At 46.4% G+C, this 23,185-nt stretch overlaps 1 protein-coding gene across 4 annotated transcripts in view; it reads left to right on the top strand.

The window, feature by feature from the left end:
- The window catches only part of LOC143942701 (NACHT, LRR and PYD domains-containing protein 3-like), a 62,255-nt gene that overhangs the window by 11,468 nt on the left and 27,602 nt on the right, over positions 1-23,185 (top strand). The window contains exons 1-2 of one of the 4 annotated variants that reach the window (XM_077464081.1): positions 8,603-8,845; positions 19,566-19,626. In XM_077464081.1, coding sequence (XP_077320207.1) covers positions 19,596-19,626 — 31 coding nt within the window. In that variant the 5' untranslated portion in view covers positions 8,603-8,845; positions 19,566-19,595. Of the gene's footprint in view, positions 1-8,602; positions 8,846-8,979; positions 9,049-19,565; positions 19,627-23,185 lie in introns of those variants that run through there. The other 3 variants (XM_077464078.1, XM_077464080.1, XM_077464079.1) reach the window with 3 other exon arrangements.

The raw sequence follows: 23,185 nt of genomic DNA, 5'->3' as shown, positions 1-23,185 counted from the left end.
GAGTGCGGTACAGTCTGCTGTTCTGTAAGGACCGCTATAGGTCCACAATAGATAGGGTTGACGTGCACCACTGCTGACCGCTCACCTATACTGCAGCAGTCCTTCAGCGGTATAGGGACTGACGTACAGTCTGCTAATCACTAACACACAACCTGCTTGTTCCACAAAAGTTCTTATAAGGACTGGTAACTTGGTATAGGGTGCTACGGTACATAGGCTTGAGTGCGGTACAGTCTGCTGTTCTGTAAGGACCGCTATCGGTCCACAATAGATAGGGTTGACGTGCACCACTGCTGACCGCTGCCCTATACTGCAGCAGTCCTTCAGCGGTATAGGGACTGACGTACAGTCTGCTAAACACTAACACACAACCTGCTTGGTCCACAAAAGTTCTTATAAGGACTGGTAACTTGGTATAGGGTGCTACGGTACATAGGCTTGAGTGCGGTACAGTCTGCTGTTCTGTAAGGACCGCTATCGGTCCACAATAGATAGGGTTGACGTGCACCACTGCTGACCGCTCACCTATACTGCAGCAGTCCTTCAGCGGTATAGGGACTGACGTACAGTCTGCTAATCACTAACACACAACCTGCTTGTTCCACAAAAGTTCTTATAAGGACTGGTAACTTGGTATAGGGTGCTACGGTACATAGGCTTGAGTGCGGTACAGTCTGCTGTTCTGTAAGGACCGCTATCGGTCCACAATAGATAGGGTTGACGTGCACCACTGCTGACCGCTGCCCTATACTGCAGCAGTCCTTCAGCGGTATAGGGACTGACGTACAGTCTGCTAATCACTAACACACAACCTGCTTGTTCCACAAAAGTTCTTATAAGGACTGGTAACTTGGTATAGGGTGCTACGGTACATAGGCTTGAGTGCGGTACAGTCTGCTGTTCTGTAAGGACCGCTATAGGTCCACAATAGATAGGGTTGACGTGCACCACTGCTGACCGCTCACCTATACTGCAGCAGTCCTTCAGCGGTATAGGGACTAAGAGTTTTGTCACAGGGTCATTTAAAAAATGACAGGCAGAGGAAGAGGCAGGCCCTTCCGCAGGGGTGGTAGGGGTAGGGCAGGAGCAACAGGCTTGAGCCAAAGTGGGAAGTTGCAGAAGGTGCGTTCAATTACTTTAAAGGATGCACCAGACTTGGTTGAGTGGCTCGCTCAGCCTTACTCTTCTGCACCCTCCTCATCCTCTCGATCTGCACCCTCTTCTTCACTCTCTGCTATGTGCACCCCCAAAGACACTACCACCAACAACACGACCACCACCACCACCACCACATACCTTCCGCTTGAGTCACTGGAATTATTTTCCGATCCATATCAAGAGGACATTTCTGATGCGCAGCCACTCTTGGTATTGGATCAGGAAGAGGAGGTAGCAACAAGCGCTACTCAGCAGTCTGACGCCAGTACCCAGATCAGCCCAAGGAGGAGGTTGGTCCCCGGTGTTGCTGCCTACTCCGAGATCTCTACTTATAGCGGTGGGGAAGGTGACGTTGATGATGACGTGTCTAGTGATGTCACGTGGGTGCCCACAAGAGAGGAAGAGGAGGGGAGTTCAGAGGGAGATATGGACCAGCAGATAGGGAGGAGAAGCAGCAATGACTTACATTGCACAGCAGGGACAAAGCAGACTGCAAATGTATCAGGAGCGAGTCATCGACCATGTACGGTCACATCTGGCGCTCCCAGGACACCGGCACATGGCTCCGCAGTGTGGGCTTTTTTTAACGTGTCCGCTGCTGACAATAGCGTTGCCATCTGCAATCTTTGCAGTCAACGCGTTAGTCGCGGTAAGCCCAATACTCACCTAGGGACGACCGCCTTAAGAAGGCACATGAGCAGCCATCACCGAGCCCAGTGGGAGCAACGGAACACACAAAGCCACACTGCAGGCTCTCACCGTCCAGCCTCGTCTTCTACTTCTCCTTCTCCTCTCTCCTCACAATTGTCCTCCACTCCACCTTCCATCACGCCAAGCTCACATTTTTCTGCAAAAAGGCAGGCTTCCGTGGGCCTAATGTTTGAGCGTAAAAAAATGATGATGCCGGATAACCCTCTTGCCCAACGGTTGGCGGCTGGCTTGTCAGAACTCATAGCCCGCCAACTACTGCCATATAAACTGGTGGACTCGGAGGCCTTTCGCAAATTTGTGGCCATTGGAACACCACAATGGAAGGTCCCAGGAAGGAAGTATTTCTCAGAGAAGGGCATCCCAGAGCTATATGGCCATGTTCAGCGGCAAGTGAATGTATCTCTGGCACACAGTGTCGGTGCCAAGATACATCTGACCACAGACACGTGGTCTAGCAAACACGGGCAGGGAAGGTATATCAGTTTTACTGCCCACTGGGTGAACCTTCTGACGGCCGTCAAGCATGTAACCCGTGGCACCCGTGTAGATTTGGTTTTACCGCCACGGATTGCATGCAGGCCTGACTCTTCTTCTCCTCCTCCTACTCCATCCTCCTCCCTCTCCTCCTCAGCTGCCTCCTCCTTTTCCGCTGCTAGCGTCTCTTCCACTGCACCGCCCAAGCTCCCCAGAACCTATTCCACATGCCAGGTGAGACGTTGCCATGCCGTGCTGCGTCTGTTGTGCCTGGAAGCAAAGAGCCACACTGGCCCGGCACTCCTTTCAGCTTTGCGTTCACAGGCAGATGAGTGGCTAACACCGCTCAATTTGACAGTTGGTAAAGTGGTGTGTGACAACGGTGCCAATCTGCTTAGCGCATTGAAACAGGGCAAAATCACGCACGTGCCGTGCATGGCACACGTCTTAAACTTGGTCGTGCAGCGATTCCTTGTCAAATACCCTGGGGTCCAGGACATCTTGCGGCAGGCAAGGAAAATCTCGGCCCATTTCAGAAGATCTTACACGGCCATGGCTCGCCTTGCTGACATTCAGCGGCGACACCATCTGCCGGTCAGACGTCTTATTTGCGATTGCCCGACGCGATGGAACTCAACCTTCTATATGCTTGATAGGCTGCTCCAGCAGAAACGTGCAGTTAACGTCTACCTGTATGAACTCTGCGAAAGAAACGGTTCTGGGGAGCTGGGTTTTTTTTCACCGCGCCAGTGGCTGCTCATGCGCGACACATGCAGACTTCTGCGGCCATTTGAGGAGATCACCAAACTGGTCAGTCGCAGCCATGGCGCCATCAGTGACATGGTACCTTATGCCTTCTTTCTGGAGCGTGCATTGCGTCGTGTCATTGATCAGGCTGTGGAGGAGCAGGAGCGGGAAGATGAGGAAGTCGCAATGCTGGATGAATTCCCAGGGGGGGCTACTCTATCTGAGACAAGTCAACAACAGGAGTCTGATGAGGAGTCAGAGGAGGATGGTGCCGGGGCGGATGAGCAGGAGCAAGAAGAGCATGCTTTAAACCTTTCTGGGATCCCTGTTGTGCGAGGATGGGGAGAGGAGAATGAAGAGGACGACATTATCCTGGATGATGAGCAGGAGCCAGGCCACCACACCGCTTCCACTTTAGTGCAAATGGGGGCCTTCATGCTCCAGTGTTTTAATAGGGACCCCCGTATAAAAAGCATGAGGGTCAAGGACCAGTACTGGGTGGCAACGTACTTAGACCCCCGGTACAAACACAAAATGGCGGAAATGTTACCGCCGTCGCAGAGGGCTGTCAGAATGCAGCACTTCCAGGCCTTGCTTCGAGAAATGCTGCATTCTGCTTTTGCGTGCGCTGGCAGAGGAGCAATTCCCACTCCCAGAGAAGGATTTGCGGGTACCAATCCAACAGCGCCTGCAAGAAGAGGCCGGTTTGAAGATGTGTTGGTGACTTCGGATATGAGGTCATTCTTTCAGCCGACCCATCGACAGGTGTCATCCGGATCCAGCATCAGGGAACGCCTAGACCGTCAGGTGTCCGACTACATTGGGTTAACGGCCGATGTGGACGCTCTGAGGAGTGATGAACCCCTAGACTACTGGGTGGGCAGGCTTGACCTCTGGCCAGAGCTTGCCCAATTTGCAATCGAACTGTTGGCTTGCCCCTCATCCAGTGTCCTGTCCGAAAGGACGTTCAGCGCAGCAGGGGGGATTGTGACCGATAAGCGTACTCGCCTAGCTCACCACAGTGTTAACTACCTCACATTTCTAAAAATGAATGAGGCATGGATCTCGGAGGAATTCAACACATGTGACCAGTAGACCATGTATATGTCTATAAACTATTTTTTTAATCAAGCACACAGACCTTCTTAATTCATTTGGCTCACTTCCTTGACCCAAAAAAGCACACCGTACTATATGCCCCTACCCTCCTCTTTGAAGAGGTTGAGCGGTGTCATATTTCTACTGGGGCTGCTTATGATATCCCTGTGCTGTGCTGACTTCCTCCTGGGGGTTCTTATTATGAAGGGATCACACTATCCCTGTGCTGTGCTGACTTCCTCCTGGGGGTTCTTATTATGAGGGGATCACACCATCCCTGTGCTGTGCTGACTTCCTCCTGGGGCTGCTTACGGTGCTGCTGTCAGTGCTGTATGTCACGGTGCTGCTGTCAGCGCTGTATGTCACGGTGCTGCTGTCAGCGCTGTATGTCACGGTGCTGCTGTCAGCGCTGTATGTCACGGTGCTGCTGTCAGCGCTGTATGTCACGGTGCTGCTGTCAGCGCTGTATGTCACGGTGCTGCTGTCAGCGCTGTATGTCACGGTGCTGCTGTCAGCGCTGTATGTCACGGTGCTGCTGTCAGCGCTGTATGTCACGGTGCTGCTGTCAGCGCTGTATGTCACGGTGCTGCTGTCAGCGCTGTATGTCACGGTGCTGCTGTCAGCGCTGTATGTCACGGTGCTGCTGTCAGTGCTCTGTATTACGGTGCTGCTGTCAGATGCCTCTATCACGGTGCATGTGTCATTCCGGTATGTCACGCTGCTGGTGATCATCTCCTGCACCCTCTTCTTTGCCTACCCTGGTCCCTGACCTTCCCTCTCCTCCATTGCCTTCATTAGCTCCATAGTCCTGAATTGTTAGAACAATTTCCCAAATAAAATAAAAATGCTTGTAGTTATCGATCCCAAATTCACCTCATACATGTATTATGTCATTGTCCAGATGGTGGGACTACGTTTTACCCCCTAATAATTACCACGTGGCCGCAAATTCGACATGAAGGTTTGCAAAGTTCGCCTCCCATTGAAGTCAATGGGGCCCGCGGCGAACGTTCGGTTTCGCGAACGTTTGGGTCCGTTCGCATTTCGCTTTCGCGAAACGTCCCGTCGGAAGTTCGTCCATCACTATTTTCTAGTGCCGTTGTACGTGTTGTACGTCACCGCGTTCTTGACGGTCGAAGGTTCAGAGAACTTTTGTGTGACCGTGTGTATGCAAGCCAAGCTTGAGCAGAATCCCGTTGGAAAAACCATCTGAGGTTTTTCCGACGAAAATTACGATCGCTTATACCCGGCATTAGACTCAGTTCGGGGCCTCAGATTGTAAGTTCCTTGAGGGTATGGACTGGTGTGACTGTACAATATACACTCACCCGCCTCTTTATTAGGTATACCTTGCTTCAGAACTGCCTTAATTCTTCGTGGCATAGATACAACAAGGTGTTGGAAACGTTCCTCCATAGTGACATGAAATCAGCACGCAGTTGCTGCACATCCATGATGCGAATCCCCCCCCCGTTCCACCACATCCCAAAGGTGCTCTATTGGATGAGATGTGGTGAGTGTGGAGGCCATTGGAGTACAGGGACCTCATTATCCAGTGGTGAGATGATCGGAGCTTTGTGACATGGTGCATTATCCTGCTGGAAGGAGCCATCAGAAGATGGGAACACCATGATGCCAATCTCCACCACATCCCAAAGGTGCTCTATGGGATGAGATGTGGTGGGTGTGGAGGACATGGGATTACAGGGACCTCATTGTCCAGTGGTGAGATGATTGGAGCTTTGTGACATGGGGCATTATCCTGTTGGAAGTAGTAATTAGAAGATGGGGACACTGTAGTCATAAAGGGATGGACATGGTCAGCAACAATACTCTGGTAGGCCGTGGGGTTTAAACGATGCTCAGTTGGTACTAAGGGGTCCAGTGTGTGCCAAGAAAATATCCCCCCCCCCCACACCATTACACCACCACCACCAGCCTGAACCATTAATACAAGGCAGAGTGGATCCTTGCCTTCATGTTGCAACCATGGGGAGCCTTCCCTGTTGGGAAAACTTGATTATTGCTGGCAATAATGGCATGTAAAAATCGAGTAATGGTTGGACATAGGGTTGCCACTTGTTCAGGATTCACCTGGACAGTCAGGGTCTTTAGTCATGTGTCTGGTTTTCAGTTTGTCTCAAACCCAGACACATTATCCAGACTGGACTGTGTCTCCCCATCAGTGGCAGCTAGTGCTTAAATTTCTTGGGGGGGGGGGGGGAGGGGCAGCCTGCGGCCCCCACCCAGCCATCCAACCACTACCAAACTACCAAACCCCCCTCCCACCCTCCATCGCTTGATCGATTGCTGCGAACACTCCCACCCCACCTGTCGATCGCTGCTTTGCTGGTGGCCCGCCAGTCCCGCACTTGCGTTTATCTTTGCGTCTCTCTCTCCCTTAATCCTGGCTCAGAGTCCCAGCGGTCTCCTCCCAGCCAATCAGGAGTCCTGGAATCCGCCCAATGGGGTCTTAGGACTCCTGGCCAATCGAGTCTCAGGACCCGCTTCCTGATTGACCACCAGGAGGAGAAACATGAAGACATTAGCGAATATTAATTAACTGGGTGGGCTCTGGGCTCCCTGAGCCCATCCTCTTTGAAGCTAATTAGAGCCTTCGACTTTTGCTTCCCAAAAAAATATACTTGAAATGTAACGTTGAAATCCATGCGTCTGGTGCCCTGCATGTAGATTGGGGGCAGGATGCATGGATTATTGGGGGGGGGGTGGGGGCAATGTGGTGCCCATGCGCCCTGAATGAGTGGCAGCCACTGCTTCCCATACGACCTCCCTGTCATACCTGGATAGGAGGGGTGGTGGGGGCATTACTACTCTATTTGGGGCACCCAGATCTTTTAAATAGTTAGTAAGGTTGAATAAAGACACCAGTCCATCCAGTTCAACCTGAGTGAGTGTCTACAATTGTCCCTATCCCTGTACATTGCACACTCACATCGGTCCTTACCATCAAGGAGCCCAGAATCCAAGGTCCCCATTCATATACTAAGGCCAATTTTGGACAGAAGCCAATTAACCTACCTGCATGTCTTTGGATTGTGGGAGGAAACCAGAGTACCTGGAGGAATCCTGCGCAGGCACAGGGAGAACAAGCAAACTCCAGGCAGGTAGTGTCGTGGTGGGGATTCGAACCAGCGACCCTTCTTACTACTAGGTGAGAGTGCTAACCACTACACCACTGTGCCACCTTTTACAATGCTATAGTGCAGTGATTGTGAACCTTGGCACCCCGGATGTTTTGGAACTACATTTCCCATGATGGTCCACTACACTGCATGGGAAATGTAGTTATAAAGCATCTGGGGTGCCAAGGTTCGCCATCACTGCTCTAGTATATACTACAAAAAAATAAAAAATTGCTGCGCGTTACTAAAGTGTTGGGGTTTGGCTTGAAGAAAAGATGGCAACCCTACTTGGGTATAATCGGCCTGCCCATAGATGCTTTCAAATTTCGGCCGGCCCCTGCTGAACCGGCATTAGATTTGAACCATCTATGGCACAGGTGTCAAACACAAGGCCCGCGGGCCGAATCCAGCCCTCCAGGCCATTTCATGTGGCCCTCGCACCCAGGGCCGGGACAAGGGGTGGGCAGGAGGGACGGCTGCCCTGGGCACTGTGGTATCATGTGAGATGGGGGGGGGGGCACCACAATGAGTCTGGGGGGAGGGAGATTTGTGTTTACGAAAGGGAGTCTGGGGGGAGCATCAGGGGGTAAGAATTGTTTTAGGAGGGCAAATTTGTGAGGTGTTCTAGGAGGGGGGGGGGATTTGTGCTAGAAGGGGGGATTTTGGGAGTTTGTGCTATAAAAGTAATATCGTAGAGTTGCAATATTTTTTATTTTTATTTTTTTTGTGTGGGGAGGGGTGGGGGCGCAATTTGGCAGATTTGCCCTGGGCTTTGGATGGCCTTGTCCCACCACTGCTCGCACCTTTCCTGCAGCTGCAGGAGAGCTCCAGCCCTCCTCTGGTCCTCCTCCTGGCCCCTACTTTTTGCTTTCAAGCAATGCATCCAGCTTCTTCCCAGCGGCAGCATAAGGAAAGGGGGGGGGGGGTGCACTGCGATGTAAGGGAGAGTGATGGACTCAACTTCTGATGGTGGGGTGGCTCTTGACCTCTAAATGTAAGGGGACATCTAATCTTACAGATACAACCGGGGCCCTTTTTTGAGGGCAATCATAATGCTTATGCGGCCCACGGATGAAATTGAGTTTGACACCCCTGATCGATGGCATTGGCCGGCTTATATGAGTGCGCACCGTGCGGCTTTAGGCGCGTTTTGTAAACGGCTTTTTCTCCTTGTGATGTTCAGAAAGTGTAAACAAACGCCCGGTGTGCACGACTAGGCCTTAAATGGTGGCTTTTTGTTTTAGAATTGCATATCTAAAAAGCTTTGACACTCCCCTTCTTATGAAACCTCTGGCCAGCAAGATAAGAAGCTCTGACTCCAACAGATAGGGGTATGCGGTGGAGATCTGGGACTAGAGAGCAGCATGACCCCAAAGCATGTTGCTGTGGGTCAGACGTCAGCATTCCGGGAATAGAGATATCATCAGAGAACCTCCCTAGTGAGGCCCCATAGCAGCCACATCATGGTGTCTGCTATAATCTGCTGAGTCCTGCTCTGGCATTGTTCTGAAAGGGTAAGTCTAACTTTTTTCTTCTCTAAACTACAACAGTATTTCTCAACCAGGGGTTCTGTGGGGTGGGGAGGGGGGCCCTAATGTCCTTTCAGAGGTTGCTTGGGAGTTGGGACCCTTGAGCAACTTATAGCTCGATCTCCTGCCTGAGCGCCAATGTAAAGGGGGCACTACAAGGACTATCAATCTAAAGGGTCCCTACAATGGTAAATGTCTGTGTTCGTTTCCTGGCCATTATTATTACAAATTGTAGTTGATGTTTATTATAGGAATTATTATTTATTTGCACAGAGTAAGGTGGTGTTAAACTCAAGGTGGTGGGTTCCTAAACCTGGTGCACGCAGAATCTGCCGTAACCAATCAGCTTGCAGGTTTTATTGTCAAAGCTTAACTGAACAAGCCAATGTTGGAAGCTGATTGGTTGCTACGCACAGCTGCGCCAGATTCCGCGTTCCCCCCAGTTTTAGTGGAATCTCGACCCCCTCTGGGTGTTATATTTGCGAAATACTGTGCATTTTCGAGGCGTTTCAGTGTGTTTTTGATTGCAAATACGTGAAAAAATACAAATATTAATTCGCTAACAATACAACATAAATATAAGAGTGTGTCGATACTAGAAAGTATCAATAACTAAAATGTGAGTCCCAGTGAAATAGTCCACATATATTGAATAGTAAACAAATATTGCGGTTAATCTTCCCAACGAGGAGATCAGGCAATCTATAAATCAGATAAAACCCGGAAATAACGGCTTGTCTGGAGTGGCTTCAAAGAAAAGTTAAACACTCTTTACCAGAGAGGATGGACTCATCTGTCAACAGCGCTTGAGGTCCAGAAATGGAACCAATGGTAAGTTGATAGTAGTCCAAGCAGATGGCTCAGCTGTCTCCAGATTGGGAGGACTTCCAATATTGAAAAGCTGTGGTATGCGTCTCTCAGGGCGACAGGATCCGATTGATCGCATTGGGGTGCCAACCCCAAATGTAGAGGATAATCAGCGAGTAAGAAAAAAAAAAAAAAGAGAGTCTGCCTCCTTCCTTTTTTTGTCAAAATGTTTTGTTTTTATTTATTTTTTAAGCACATTAATCTTTTTTTTTTTTGGGGTGGAACTCCACTTTAACCACTTGCCGACCAGCGCACGCCGATGTACGTCGACAGAATGGCACGGGCAGGCAAATGGGCGTACATGTACGTCCCTTTAAATTTGCCGCCCTGCCATCGGGAGTGCGCCGCCGGCGGCGCGCTCCCGCGCTGGTCGGGACCCCCGTGAGTCAGGTCGCGGGACCCGCGGACTCGATCGCCGCGGGCATCCCCGCGATCGTCTCACGGAGCGGCCAAATGAAGAAATGCCGTTATAAACAGCATTTCTCCATTCTGCCTAGCAACTAGTGACGCTGATCTCTGCTCCATGTGATTGGAGCAGAGGTCAGTGTTCACTAAATGAAAGCCCAACCCCCCCCCCACAGTTAGTAACACACCCCAAGGAACACTTAACCCCTACACTGCCACCCACTGGTTAACCCCTACACTGCCACCCACTGGTTAACCCCTTCACTGCCAGTGTCATTTACACAGGAATCAGTTCATTTATATAGCAGTGATTGCTGTATAAATGACAATGGTCCCAAAAATGTGTCAAAAATGTCCGATGGGTCCCCCACAATGTCGCAGTCACAATAAAAAAAAAAATCGCTGATCGCCGCCATTACTAGTAAAAAATAAATAAAAAATTATTAATAAAAATGCTATAAAACTATCCCTATTTTGTAAACGCTATAACTTTTGCGCAAACCAATCAATAATCGCTTATTGCGATTTTTTTTTACCAAAAATATGTAGAAGAATACGTATCGGCCTAAACTGAGGGAAAAAAATGTTTTTTTATATATATTTTTGGGGGATATTAATTATAACAAGTAAAAAATAATGCGTTTTTTCAAAATTGTCGCTCTATTTTTGTTTATAGCGCAAAAAATAAAAACCCGCAGGGGTGATCAAATACAACCAAAAGAAAGCTCTATTTGTGGGAAAAAAGGACGTCAATTTTGTTTGGGAGCCACGCCGCACAACCGTGCAATTGTCAGTTAAAGCGACGCAGTGCCGAATCGCAAAATGGTCCGGTCTGAAAGTGGTTAAAGAGGAGATCTAGGGCTATAATTATTGTTCTGGCTCTACTGATTGCGGTGATACCTCACATGTGGGGTTTGAACACAGTTTTCATATGCGGGCGCTGCTCACGTATGCATTCACTTCTGCGCGCGAGCTCGGCGGGATGGGGCGCACTTAAATATTTTATTTTATCTTTTATTTTTATTTTTACACTGTTCTTTAAAAATAAAGGACCCGATCGCCTCCACTGCTGCCAGGGGGGGGGGGGGCCCTCTCCCGCCACCGATAAAAGTGATCTTGCGATGAAACCGCCGCAGAGACCACTATTATCAAAAAGCAGACCGCTGGCCGAAGAAGAGCATACCAGGGGTTATGGCAGCTAGCTAGTTTTGGATAATGTAGCAAGAATTGAAATCCTCAGTTTACATTTTCCTGTCTGTGTCCCCAATGGAAGATTTAATTTCACTTTCTGTCTCTGAGACAGAACAGGAACTGAAAAGATATTTCTACACAGTAAAGGGAAATTCCCTCGCAGATAGCTGCAGCTGGAACAGGTGTCCCCATTGAAAGATTACAATTTTGCAAGTGGTCCCGACTGTAAAATTTGCGATTTTCCCTTCACTCTCGATCTCGGTGACAATGGCCACCAGGGCAAAAGAGCAAGTGGATCTCCTCAATGGAGACACCGATAAGAACTTAGCTGAGGGTCTAAATACGGAATTTATTTTTTTATTCCACAATGTTTTACTTGCCTCTTGCTCTCCAATAGCTAAGGACCTCCAGACATCGAGCGGGCGATTCCCACATCAATAGGATTTAGAAACCACAAAGGCCAACATAACTTCTCCACACCGCGTATTATATCACATTGGTGATTACTCATAGACCAGACTCTAGTGCAGGCTTTCCCAACCAGGGTTCCTCCAGAGGATTCTAGCGATTCCTTCCGTAAAGAGCAATGTCTGCAACTCAGATAAGTAATCACTGACAATAATGATCTTTTTTTAAATAAATATGAAAGGAGGACATTCTTCTCACTGATCACCAATGTAAGGGACATTCTTCTCACTGATCACCAATGTAAGGAACATTCTTCTCACTGATCACCAATGTAAGGGACATTCTTCTCACTGATCACCAATGTAAGGAACATTCTTCTCACTGATCACCAATGTAAGGAACATTCTTCTCACTGATCACCAATGTAAGGGACATTCTTCTCACTGATCACCAATGTAAGGGACATTCTTCTCACTGATCACCAATGTAAGGAACATTCTTCTCACTGATCACCAATGTAAGGAACATTCTTCCCACTGATCACCAATGTAAGGAACATTCTTCCCACTGATCACCAATGTAAGGAACATTCTTCTCACTGATCACCAATGTAAGGAACATTCTTCCCACTGATCACCAATGTAAGGAACATTCTTCTCACTGACCACCAATGTAAGGAACATTCTTCTCACTGATCACCAATGTAAGGAACATTCTTCTCACTGATCACCAATGTAAGGGGCATTCTTCTCACTGACCACCAATGTAAGGAACATTCTTCTCACTGATCACCAATGTAAGGGACATTCTTCTCACTGATCACCAATGTAAGGAACATTCTTCTCACTGATCACCAATGTAAGGGGCATTCTTCTCACTGATCACCAATGTAAGGAACATTCTTCTCACTGATCACCAATGTAAGGAACATTCTTCTCACTGATCACCAATGTAAGGAACATTCTTCTCACTGATCACCAATGTAAGGAACATTCTTCTCACTGATCACCAATGTAAGGAACATTCTTCTCACTGATCACCAATGTAAGGAACATTCTTCCCACTGATCACCAATGTAAGGAACATTCTTCTCACTGATCACCAATGTAAGGAACATTCTTCTCACTGACCACCAATGTAAGGAACATTCTTCTCACTGATCACCAATGTAAGGAACATTCTTCTCACTGATCACCAATGTAAGGAACATTCTTCCCACTGATCACCAATGTAAGGGACATTCTTCTCACTGATCACCAATGTAAGGGGCATTCTTCTCACTGATCACCAATGTAAGGAACATTCTTCTCACTGATCACCAATGTAAGGGGCATTCTTCTCACTGATCACCAATGTAAGGAACATTCTTCTCACTGATCACCAATGTAAGGAACATTCTTCTCACTGATCACCAATGTAAGGGGCATTCTTCTCACTGATCACCAATGTAAGGAACATTCTTCTCACTGATCACCAATGTAAGGAACATTCTTCTCACTGATCACCAATGTAAGGGGCATTCTTCTCACTGATCACCAATGTAAGGAACATTCTTCTCACTGATCACCAATGTAAGGGGCATTCTTCTCACTGATCACCAATGTAAGGAACATTCTTCTCACTGATCACCAATGTAAGGAACATTCTTCTCACTGATCACCAATGTAAGGAACATTCTTCTCACTGATCACCAATGTAAGGAACATTCTTCTCACTGATCACCAATGTAAGGAACATTCTTCCCACTGATCACCAATGTAAGGAACATTCTTCCCACTGATCACCAATGTAAGGGACATTCTTCTCACTGATCACCAATGTAAGGAACATTCTTCTCACTGATCACCAATGTAAGGAACATTCTTCTCACTGATCACCAATGTAAGGAACATTCTTCTCACTGATCACCAATGTAAGGAGCATTCTTCTCACTGATCACCAATGTAAGGGACATTCTTCTCACTGATCACCAATGTAAGGGACATTCTTCCCACTGATCACCAATGTAAGGAACATTCTTCCCACTGATCACCAATGTAAGGAACATTCTTCTCACTGATCACCAATGTAAGGAACATTCTTCTCACTGATCACCAATGTAAGGAACATTCTTCTCACTGATCACCAATGTAAGGAACATTCTTCTCACTGATCACCAATGTAAGGAACATTCTTCCCACTGATCACCAATGTAAGGAACATTCTCCTCACTGATCACCAATGTAAGGAACATTCTTCCCACTGATCACCAATGTAAGGAACATTCTCCTCACCGATCACCAATGTAAGGAACATTCTTCCCACTGATCACCAATGTAAGGAACATTCTTCTCACTGATCACCAATGTAAGGAACATTCTTCTCACTGATCACCAATGTAAGGAGCATTCTTCTCACTGATCACCAATGTAAGGAGCATTCTTCTCACTGATCACCAATGTAAGGAACATTCTTCTCACTGATCACTAGGGATGAGCTTCGTGTTCGAGTCGAACGTACGTTCGACTCGAACATTGGCTGTTCGTCCGTTCGGCGAAATCCGAACTCTTGGTCCGTTCGCGTCAAAATTCGTGTGGCGCGCACGGCCCACAATGCACTGCGATGGCGCAGTGCATTGCTGGCTCATGATTGGCCAAGCATGCACTGTGACCCCGCATGCTTGGCCAATCGCAGCGCCAGCAGCGAGGAGAGCCATGATTGGCCACAGGCAGGATGCCCGTGGCCAATCATAGCTCAGGCTGTGTAGTGCACGCCCCACACTATATAAGGCCGCCTTTGAGGCGGCCTCGTGTAGTGTGTTGGCATCTGAAGCAGTGGGTGTTCTGTGTACCTTCAACACAGTTACACACCGATCGTTTTTGGCTGATTTCCTATCTTGCTCTTGTGTAGTGGTTATTGTCTGTGCCCTGACCGCAGTATACACCACTATATTCACCTCACCTATATAGCTAGTGATCTATCTTTAATAATAGAGCTTGCAGTCAGTAGTGTTAGGAGATAGTGCGTGCTGTCTGCGTGCTCTGTACCCAGTACATACCGCTATATCCACCTACATAGCTATTCTCTATTTGAGCCCAATTGCCATCCACAGGAGTTATTGGAAGTTGTGTGTGCCTCCAGCACAGCACAGTATACATCTGTATATACCCCTTTATCTCTGCTGTTTTCTGGTTATTGTCTGCGTGCCCTGACCGCAGTATACACCGCAATATTCACCTCAGCCTAAGGCCCAATTTTTCTGCCCCTGTTTAACAGGGGCGTTTAAGTACAATTTTTGATGCAATGCTTTGCAGCAGGGCTAATTCCAGCAAAAAAACTAGAGTATATGGAAGAGGTTGCAGTGTGGTGGCACCAGCAGCAGTGCCTAAGGCCAAATTTTTCTGCCCCTGTTTAACAGGGACATGTAATTACAATTCTTGATATAATATTTCACAGGAGGGCCCCTTCCTGTGCCCACCCAGAGTAACGGTGAGGACTTATAGTGTTGTGGCACCAGCACCACAACCACCAAAGGTCAATTTTTCTACCACTGTTCAACAATGGCATGTAATTACAATTCTTGATATAATCGTTCACAGCAGGGCGCACTTTGAGGGCTTACAATGTTGTGGCAACACCAACACCTTGTTCCGCCATTTCTGCAGAGCATATAGGGCAGGCCCCTACTTTCAAACATCCAACTTACAAACATCTCCTACTTGCAAACGGAAGGAGACAACAGCAAGTGAGATGAAAAAAGATGGACGACAAAACAAATTATACAGGGGTGATAACCCTTCCCTATGTTTTCCAAAAAGCTTAAAAATAGTTTTTTTGACTGGAGCTACACTTTAAAAATGTACCAGTTGAAAATTACAAACAGATTCAACTTAACACAACAAACCTACACAGTCCCTGTCTTGTTTGCACCGCCTGTATACTGCTGTTCTGAGTATATAGGGCCTGGGGGCCACACGCATTTCCTTTTTTTAATATGGGTACAGGGTTCCCCTTAACCACTTAAGGACCAGGCCTCTTTTTCAGACTTGGTGTTTCCATGTTTAAAACAGTTTTTTTTGCTAGAAAATTACTTAGAACCCCCAAACATTTTATATTGTTTTTTTTCTAACACCCTAGAGAATAAAATGGCGGTCATTGAAATACTTTTTTTCACACCGTATTTGCGCAGCGGTCTTACAAGCGCACTTTTTTTGGAAAAAATTCACTTTTTTGAATAAAAAAATAAGACAACAGTAAAATTAGCCCAATTTTTTTTATACTGTGAAAGATAATGGTATGCCGAGTAAATTGATACCCAACATGTCACGCTTCAAAATTGCGCCCGCTCGTGGAATGGCGTCAAACTTTTAGCCTCAAAAATCTCCATAAGCGACATTTAAAAAATTCTACAGGTTGCATTTTTTTGCGTTACAGAGGAGGTCTAGGGCTAGAATTATTGCTCTCGCTTTACCGATCGCGGCGATACCTCACATCTGTGGTTTGACCACCGTTTTCATATGCGGGCGCTACTCACGTATGCGCTCGCTTCTGTGCGCAAGCTCGTCATAACGGGGTGTTTTTAAAAATTTTTATTTTTTTTTCTTATTTATTTTAATTGATTTTATTTATTTTTACACTGTTTTAAAAAAATAAATAAAATGGATCACTTTTATTCCTATTACAAGGAATGTAAACATCCCTTGTAATAGAAAAAAGCATGACAGGTCCTCTTAAATATGAGATCTGGGGTCAAAAAGTCCTCAGATCTCATATTTGGGCTAAAATGCAAAAAAAAAAAAAGAAGAAAATCTGACATTTAAAAAAAATATATACCTTTAAGAGGTATGGGCGGAAGTGACGTATGGTATAGAGACGAGTGGGGGCCATCTTAGCCTCACTTGTCTCTATGCCCAGCAGAGGACCTGATCGCCTCCGCCGCTACCGACGGCTCCGGTAAGCGGCGGAAGGTGCGGGAGGGCAGCGGGAGGGGGGGTGGCACCTCTCCCGCCGCCGATAGCGGTGATCTCGTGGCGAATCCGCCACGGAGACCACCGTTATCGTACAGCCGACCGCCGCCTGAAGAGATGGATATCTCGGTTGTGGCAGCAGCTGCTGCCGTTACCGAGATATCCCTCTTCAAAAATAGGACGTACATCATCGTGCGGCGGTCGGCAAGTGGTTAATATGCGTACAAGACCCAAATAGGCTGGTAATGGGCAGGGAGGGCTACCCATGCCATTTTTCTCAATGATTTTCAACCATACTGCAGGAACCAGATATAACATTAAAACCGCAAGCAGTTTTAAATGGTGCTATTTCCGTTTAATGTCATTTTGTGCAGGGACTGTTCTAAACACGGGAAACACGTGGCACTTCACAGGCATACTACAGACACCCCCCAGGCACCATATTTAAAGGAATATTTCACTTTTTTTTTTCACTTTAATCGTCATTAAAATCAGTGCTCCCGCCAAAACGGCCGTTTTTAAAACTTTTTTTTGCATTGACCCATGTCCCCTGAGGCAGGAGGCAGGTCCCCAAACCCTTTTTAGGACAGTATCTTGCATATTAGCCGGTAAAATTAGCACTTTCCATTTCGAACGTTCAAGTCCCATAGACTTCAATGGGGTTCTAACGTTCGTAACGAACGTGGGGGTCCGTTCGAAAGTTCTGGTGCGAACCGAACCGGGGGGTGTTCGGCTCATCCCTACTGATCACCAATGTAAGGAACATTCTTCCCACAGACCACCAATGTAAGGAACATTCTTCCCACTGATCACCAATGTAAGGAACATTCTTCTCACTGATCACCAATGTAAGGAACATTCTTCCCACTGATCACCAATGTAAGGAACATTCTTCCCACTGATCACCAATGTAAGGAACATTCTTCCCACTGATCACCAATGTAAGGAACATTCTTCCCACTGATCACCAATGTAAGGAATATTCTTCCCACTGATCACCAATGTAAGGAACATTCTTCTCAGTGATCACCAATGTAAGGAACATTCTTCTCACTGATCACCAATGTAAGGAACATTCTTCTCACTGATCACCAATGTAAGGAACATTCTTCCCACTGATCACCAATGTAAGGAACATTCTTCCCACAGACCACCAATGTAAGGGACATTCTTCTCACTGATCACCAATGTAAGGAATATTCTTCCCACTGATCACCAATGTAAGGAACATTCTTCTCAGTGATCACCAATGTAAGGAACATTCTTCTCACTGATCACCAATGTAAGGAACATTCTCCTCACTGATCACCAATGTAAGGAACATTCTTCCCACTGATCACCAATGTAAGGAACATTCTTCTCACTGATCACCAATGTAAGGAACATTCTTCTCACTGATCACCAATGTAAGGAACATTCTTCCCACTGATCACCAATGTAAGGAATATTCTTCCCACTGATCACCAATGTAAGGAACATTCTTCCCACAGACCACCAATGTAAGGAACATTCTTCTCACTGATCACCAATGTAAGGAACATTCTTCTCACTGATCACCAATGTAAGGAACATTCTTCCCACTGATCACCAATGTAAGGAATATTCTTCCCACTGATCACCAATGTAAGGAACATTCTTCTCAGTGATCACCAATGTAAGGAACATTCTTCTCACTGATCACCAATGTAAGGAACATTCTTCTCACCGATCACCAATGTAAGGAACATTCTTCCCACTGATCACCAATGTAAGGAACATTCTTCTCAGTGATCACCAATGTAAGGAACATTCTTCTCACCGATCACCAATGTAAGGAACATTCTTCCCACTGATCACCAATGTAAGGAACATTCTTCTCAGTGATCACCAATGTAAGGAACATTCTTCTCACTGATCACCAATGTAAGGAACATTCTTCTCACTGATCACCAATGTAAGGAACATTCTTCCCACTGATCACCAATGTAAGGAACATTCTTCCCACAGACCACCAATGTAAGGGACATTCTTCTCACTGATCACCAATGTAAGGAACATTCTTCTCACTGATCACCAATGTAAGGAACATTCTTCCCACTGATCACCAATGTAAGGAACATTCTTCCCACTGATCACCAATGTAAGGAACATTCTTCCCACTGATCACCAATGTAAGGAGCATTCTTCTCACTGATCACCAATGTAAGGAACATTCTTCTCACTGACCACCAATGTAAGGAACATTCTTCCCACTGACCACCAATGTAAGGAACATTCTTCTCACTGACCACCAATGTAAGGAATATTCTTCCCACTGACCACCACACGAATATGCCATTGCCTGTAGATAAAAATATCAGGTTTCCTAAGCATGAAAAATTATTTCAAGGGTTACTCCATGCTAAAAATGTCTTCATTTAGTCCCTTTGCTCTGTATTTTATTACAAATATTGGGCACAAAGAAACTTTTCCAATAATTGAGTAGGTAGACACTTGATTAGCCATCTAACAACAATTTAAACCTTATAAACTTACCCATGGAAATACTTTACATAAAACAAAAAAAAAAAAATCTACAAAAAAATATTTTAAAACACAAAATTAACATAACATTGCTTTATGAGAACAACCCAGCCCTTCCTTCCTTCCTTTTGTGGTGGAGAAGAAAGTAAGAAGGACAGATCACCCTCCACTATCTCACGTCAGCTACATCGCTCCAGTGCTACATCACAGATGGCTTCCATCTGTCATCTACGGTAACTTATCTGGTAAGACAAAGGGCATTGCACCGGATTTTGGTAACCGTAGGCGCATGTTCATGGAAACCCCCCCCCCCCCATCAATCTTCTACTGTACATGGGTAATATTAGTTTAATATAACATTCGTACATTATTTTTGTGTATTTCAGCAAAGATCCTTGTAACCAGTGACATCAAAGATGGAGCAACCATCAGAAAAAAATGATGAAGGTCAGTTTAACCACCATCCAACACCGTACACCTCTGTATTTACTAAAGGCGTGCAAAATACTACCTTTTTTTATTGTATTGGGCAAGTGAGTCAGGACATCAGGCTGGTGACACCAAATCCTTGGGTCTTCACTGGTAATCAGAAGACCATCTGTTTAAAAGTAGATCTAAACACCAATATTGATATCATGTAGTTTGATAAAACACTGCCGTACTCATTACCTTGCCATCACCTTCCTGAACTTCCTTCCTCTTTCCTGTAGTGATCGTTTGCCAACCACAGATGCTTCTTCATGAAACATTTAGTGAGCCCTTGTACACACGGTCGGAGATTCCGTCGGAATGTGTCCTATCGGACCGCTTTGTCGGATATTCCGACTGTGTGTGGTTTCCATTGGAATATCCGACGGACCAAGTTTTCCAACTTGCCGGTAAAATTTTCCGACAAAATGCGCCTGTCGGACATACTCCGATCATGTGTAGCCTACTCCGACGGACAAAGTGCCATGCATGCACAGATCAAATTCCTAGACCAAAGCTATTGGCTACTAGCCTGAACGTAGTCCCATCGTAACGAAATAACGTCATCACGTTATGTACAATCGGATTTTCCGACAACTTAGTCCGACCGTGTGTATGCAACATCTCTTCTGGACCTCTTCCGGAATTAATCCGTCGGAATTACTCTGACGGATTTGGTTGTCGGAATCTCTGATGGATCAATTCCGGAAGAGATCCGGAAGTGATGTTGCATACACACGGTCGTACCAAGTTGTCGGAAAATCCGATTGTACATAACGTGATGACGTTATTTCGTCATGACGGGACTACGTTCAGGCTAGTAGCCAATAGCTTTGGTCTAGGAATTTGATCTGAGCATGTGTGGCACTTTGTCCGTCGGAGTAAGCTACACATGATCGGAGTATGTCCGATCGGAGCATTTTGTCTGAAAATTTTACCGGCAAGTTGGAAAACTTGGTCCGTCGGATATTCCGACAGGAAACAGTCCGATGCAGACCACACACAGTCGGAATATCCGACAAAACGGTCTGATAGGAAACACTCCGAACGTGTGTACAAGGGCTTAGAGCTTACCTTTTGCTCGTGTGGGTCCTCCCTAATAACATTGACACACCTGATTGCCTAGTACCGATATGGCACCAATCACATTATGTTTGTCTCATTAATGGGACCCTTCACCCTACTCCCGGGTCTTCTACACTTTCATCTCCAGCACTATCCCAGAATAGCCCCACCTGGGGTACCCCACCAATAGACATCATCTATTGGCACGAAACTCAAATCCCCATAAAGTCACACAATAGCAATGTAAACTTGTCCATGCCATGCGATCTTCATATATGTACCTATTACGTTTACGGTATGTTGTTATGGGCTATGCCTAGGGTTGCCACCTCATCCCTTTAAAGCCAAACACCTTTGAATTGCACAGGTTCTGAGGCTAATTAAATGCAGATAAGGCAACAAGTGAGCTTAATTACCACTTTAATCAGCCACAGAACCCGTGTAATTAATATGTGTTTGGGTTTAAAGGGGACGAGGTGGCAACTCTAGCAGCCGTGCCACTTTGCCGACGTATATCGGCGTGAGCTGGTCGGCAGGTGGTTAATACATCGTTTCATTGTTATTTCCATACTTCATATTTTAATTATTTCCTAAACGTTGTGTATTTTTCTCAAACCTGCTTGTAATCCCGCCAAATGTTTATGAGCAACAAGGTCCCAGTGAAATGAAAACGGCTGCATTCTTCATGCTTAACCATCTCCCGGTCACGTAAGACAAACAAGAGAATGCAGCAGTTTCATTTTACTGGAATTTTAGCTGAACTTTCCAGGACTTTCCAGGACCAGCCAAGGTCTGAAAGCCACAGCCCTTGAAGTGTGGGATATGTACAGCTGGCTCTCTTGCAGCACAACCGTCCCTGATATCTAATTGTTTATAAGTACTTCTTAACTAGGGGTGGGGTTCCGGTTTGTCACTACTGTGGCATTGGAGGTGAATCTTAGCCCTTGTACACACGGTCAGAGATTCCGACGGAATGTGTCCTATCGGACCATTTTGTCGGATAATCCGACTGTGTGTGGTATGCATTGGACTGTTTCGTCGGAATATCCGTCGGACCCAATTTTCCAACTTGTTGGAAATATTTTCCCACAAAATGCTCCTATCGGACATACTCCGATCATGTGTAGAGAATTTTGATCGGACAAAGGGCCACGCATGCTCAGATCAAATTCCTACATCAAAGCTATTGGCTACTAGCCTGAACGTAGTCCCGTCGTAACGAAATAACGTCATCACGTTCTGAACGATCGGATTTTCCGACAACTTGGTCCGACCGTGTGTATGCAACAGTTTCGGACACAATCCGTCGGACAAAATCCAACGGATTTGGTTGGCAGAATGTCCGACCGTGTGTACAAGGGCTAATGGATTTAAGATTGGTGGTCCCAGCAAATTTCTGTGCAGATTCTAACAAGCGATTTTGTTTTTAATAACCATAATGCACTACATGGCCTTTAAACTATGTCCTGCTGCTGGCCAATTTTACACTGCTGTATCCTCTGCAGTATCTTAATCCTTGCAGTAAAGCCCAAGCTTGTGCTCTTTGTCTCTAGTAAATTAATTTGGGCCTAAATGGCTAATCTAAAATGTTCCTGATGTTAGCTAATTGTAAACTGCTGTATCATCTATGGCAGTGATGGCGAACCTTGGCACTCCAGATGTTTTGGAACTACATTTCCCATGATGCTCAACTACACTGCAGAGTGCAAGAGCATCATGGGAAATGTAGTTCCAAAACATCTGGGGTACCGAGGTTCACCATCACTGATCTATGGTCTCTTAACTCTTGTAGTAAAAGACCTGCCTGCACTTTTTTGCTGCGTACACACGATCGGAATTTCCGACAACAAAACCGTGGATTTTTTTCCCCGAAGGATGTTGGCTCGATTTTGTCTTGCATACACACAGTCACTCAAATGTTGGTTCAAAAGTTCCAAACGTGAGAACGCGACTATAAAAAGGAAGTCCAATAGCCAGTGCGGCTCCTTCTGCTTGATTCCGAGCATGCGTGAGCTTTTGTGTACACACAATCGGACTTTCCGACAACAAAATGAAGTTGGCTGAAAATTTGAGAACCTGCTCTGAAACATTGGGGAAATTCCTACAGCAAATGTTCAATGGAGCATACACACGGTTGGACTTTCCGACAACAAGCTCACATCGAACACTTCCCGTAGGAAAGTCCGACCGTGTGTATGCGGCATTTGTCTCCAGAACACATCAGCCTATTCTTTCATTAAAAAAAGTCCTGCCGTTGGCCAATTTTATAGAGGTTGTAAACCCTTGAGTTTTTTCACCTTAATGCATTCTATGCATTAAGGTGCAAAACCTCCTGTGATGCAGGAGCCCCCCCAGACACCCCCGTTTTATTTACCTGAACCCAGTCTTTCCAGCGATGGGGACGAGCACAGCCGGGGTCTCAGGTCCTGATTGGATAGATTGATAGCAGCGCAGCCATTGGCTCTCGCTGCTG

Source organism: Lithobates pipiens, unplaced genomic scaffold (genome assembly GCF_037356315.1).
Source record: "Lithobates pipiens isolate NorthernLeopardFrog02 unplaced genomic scaffold, aLitPip1_a1.2 Scaffold_30, whole genome shotgun sequence".
In the NCBI taxonomy this organism is placed as follows: domain Eukaryota; kingdom Metazoa; phylum Chordata; class Amphibia; order Anura; family Ranidae; genus Lithobates; species Lithobates pipiens.
Note: the sequence above shows the minus strand (reverse complement) of the source record. Positions and strands in the feature narration are given on the sequence as shown.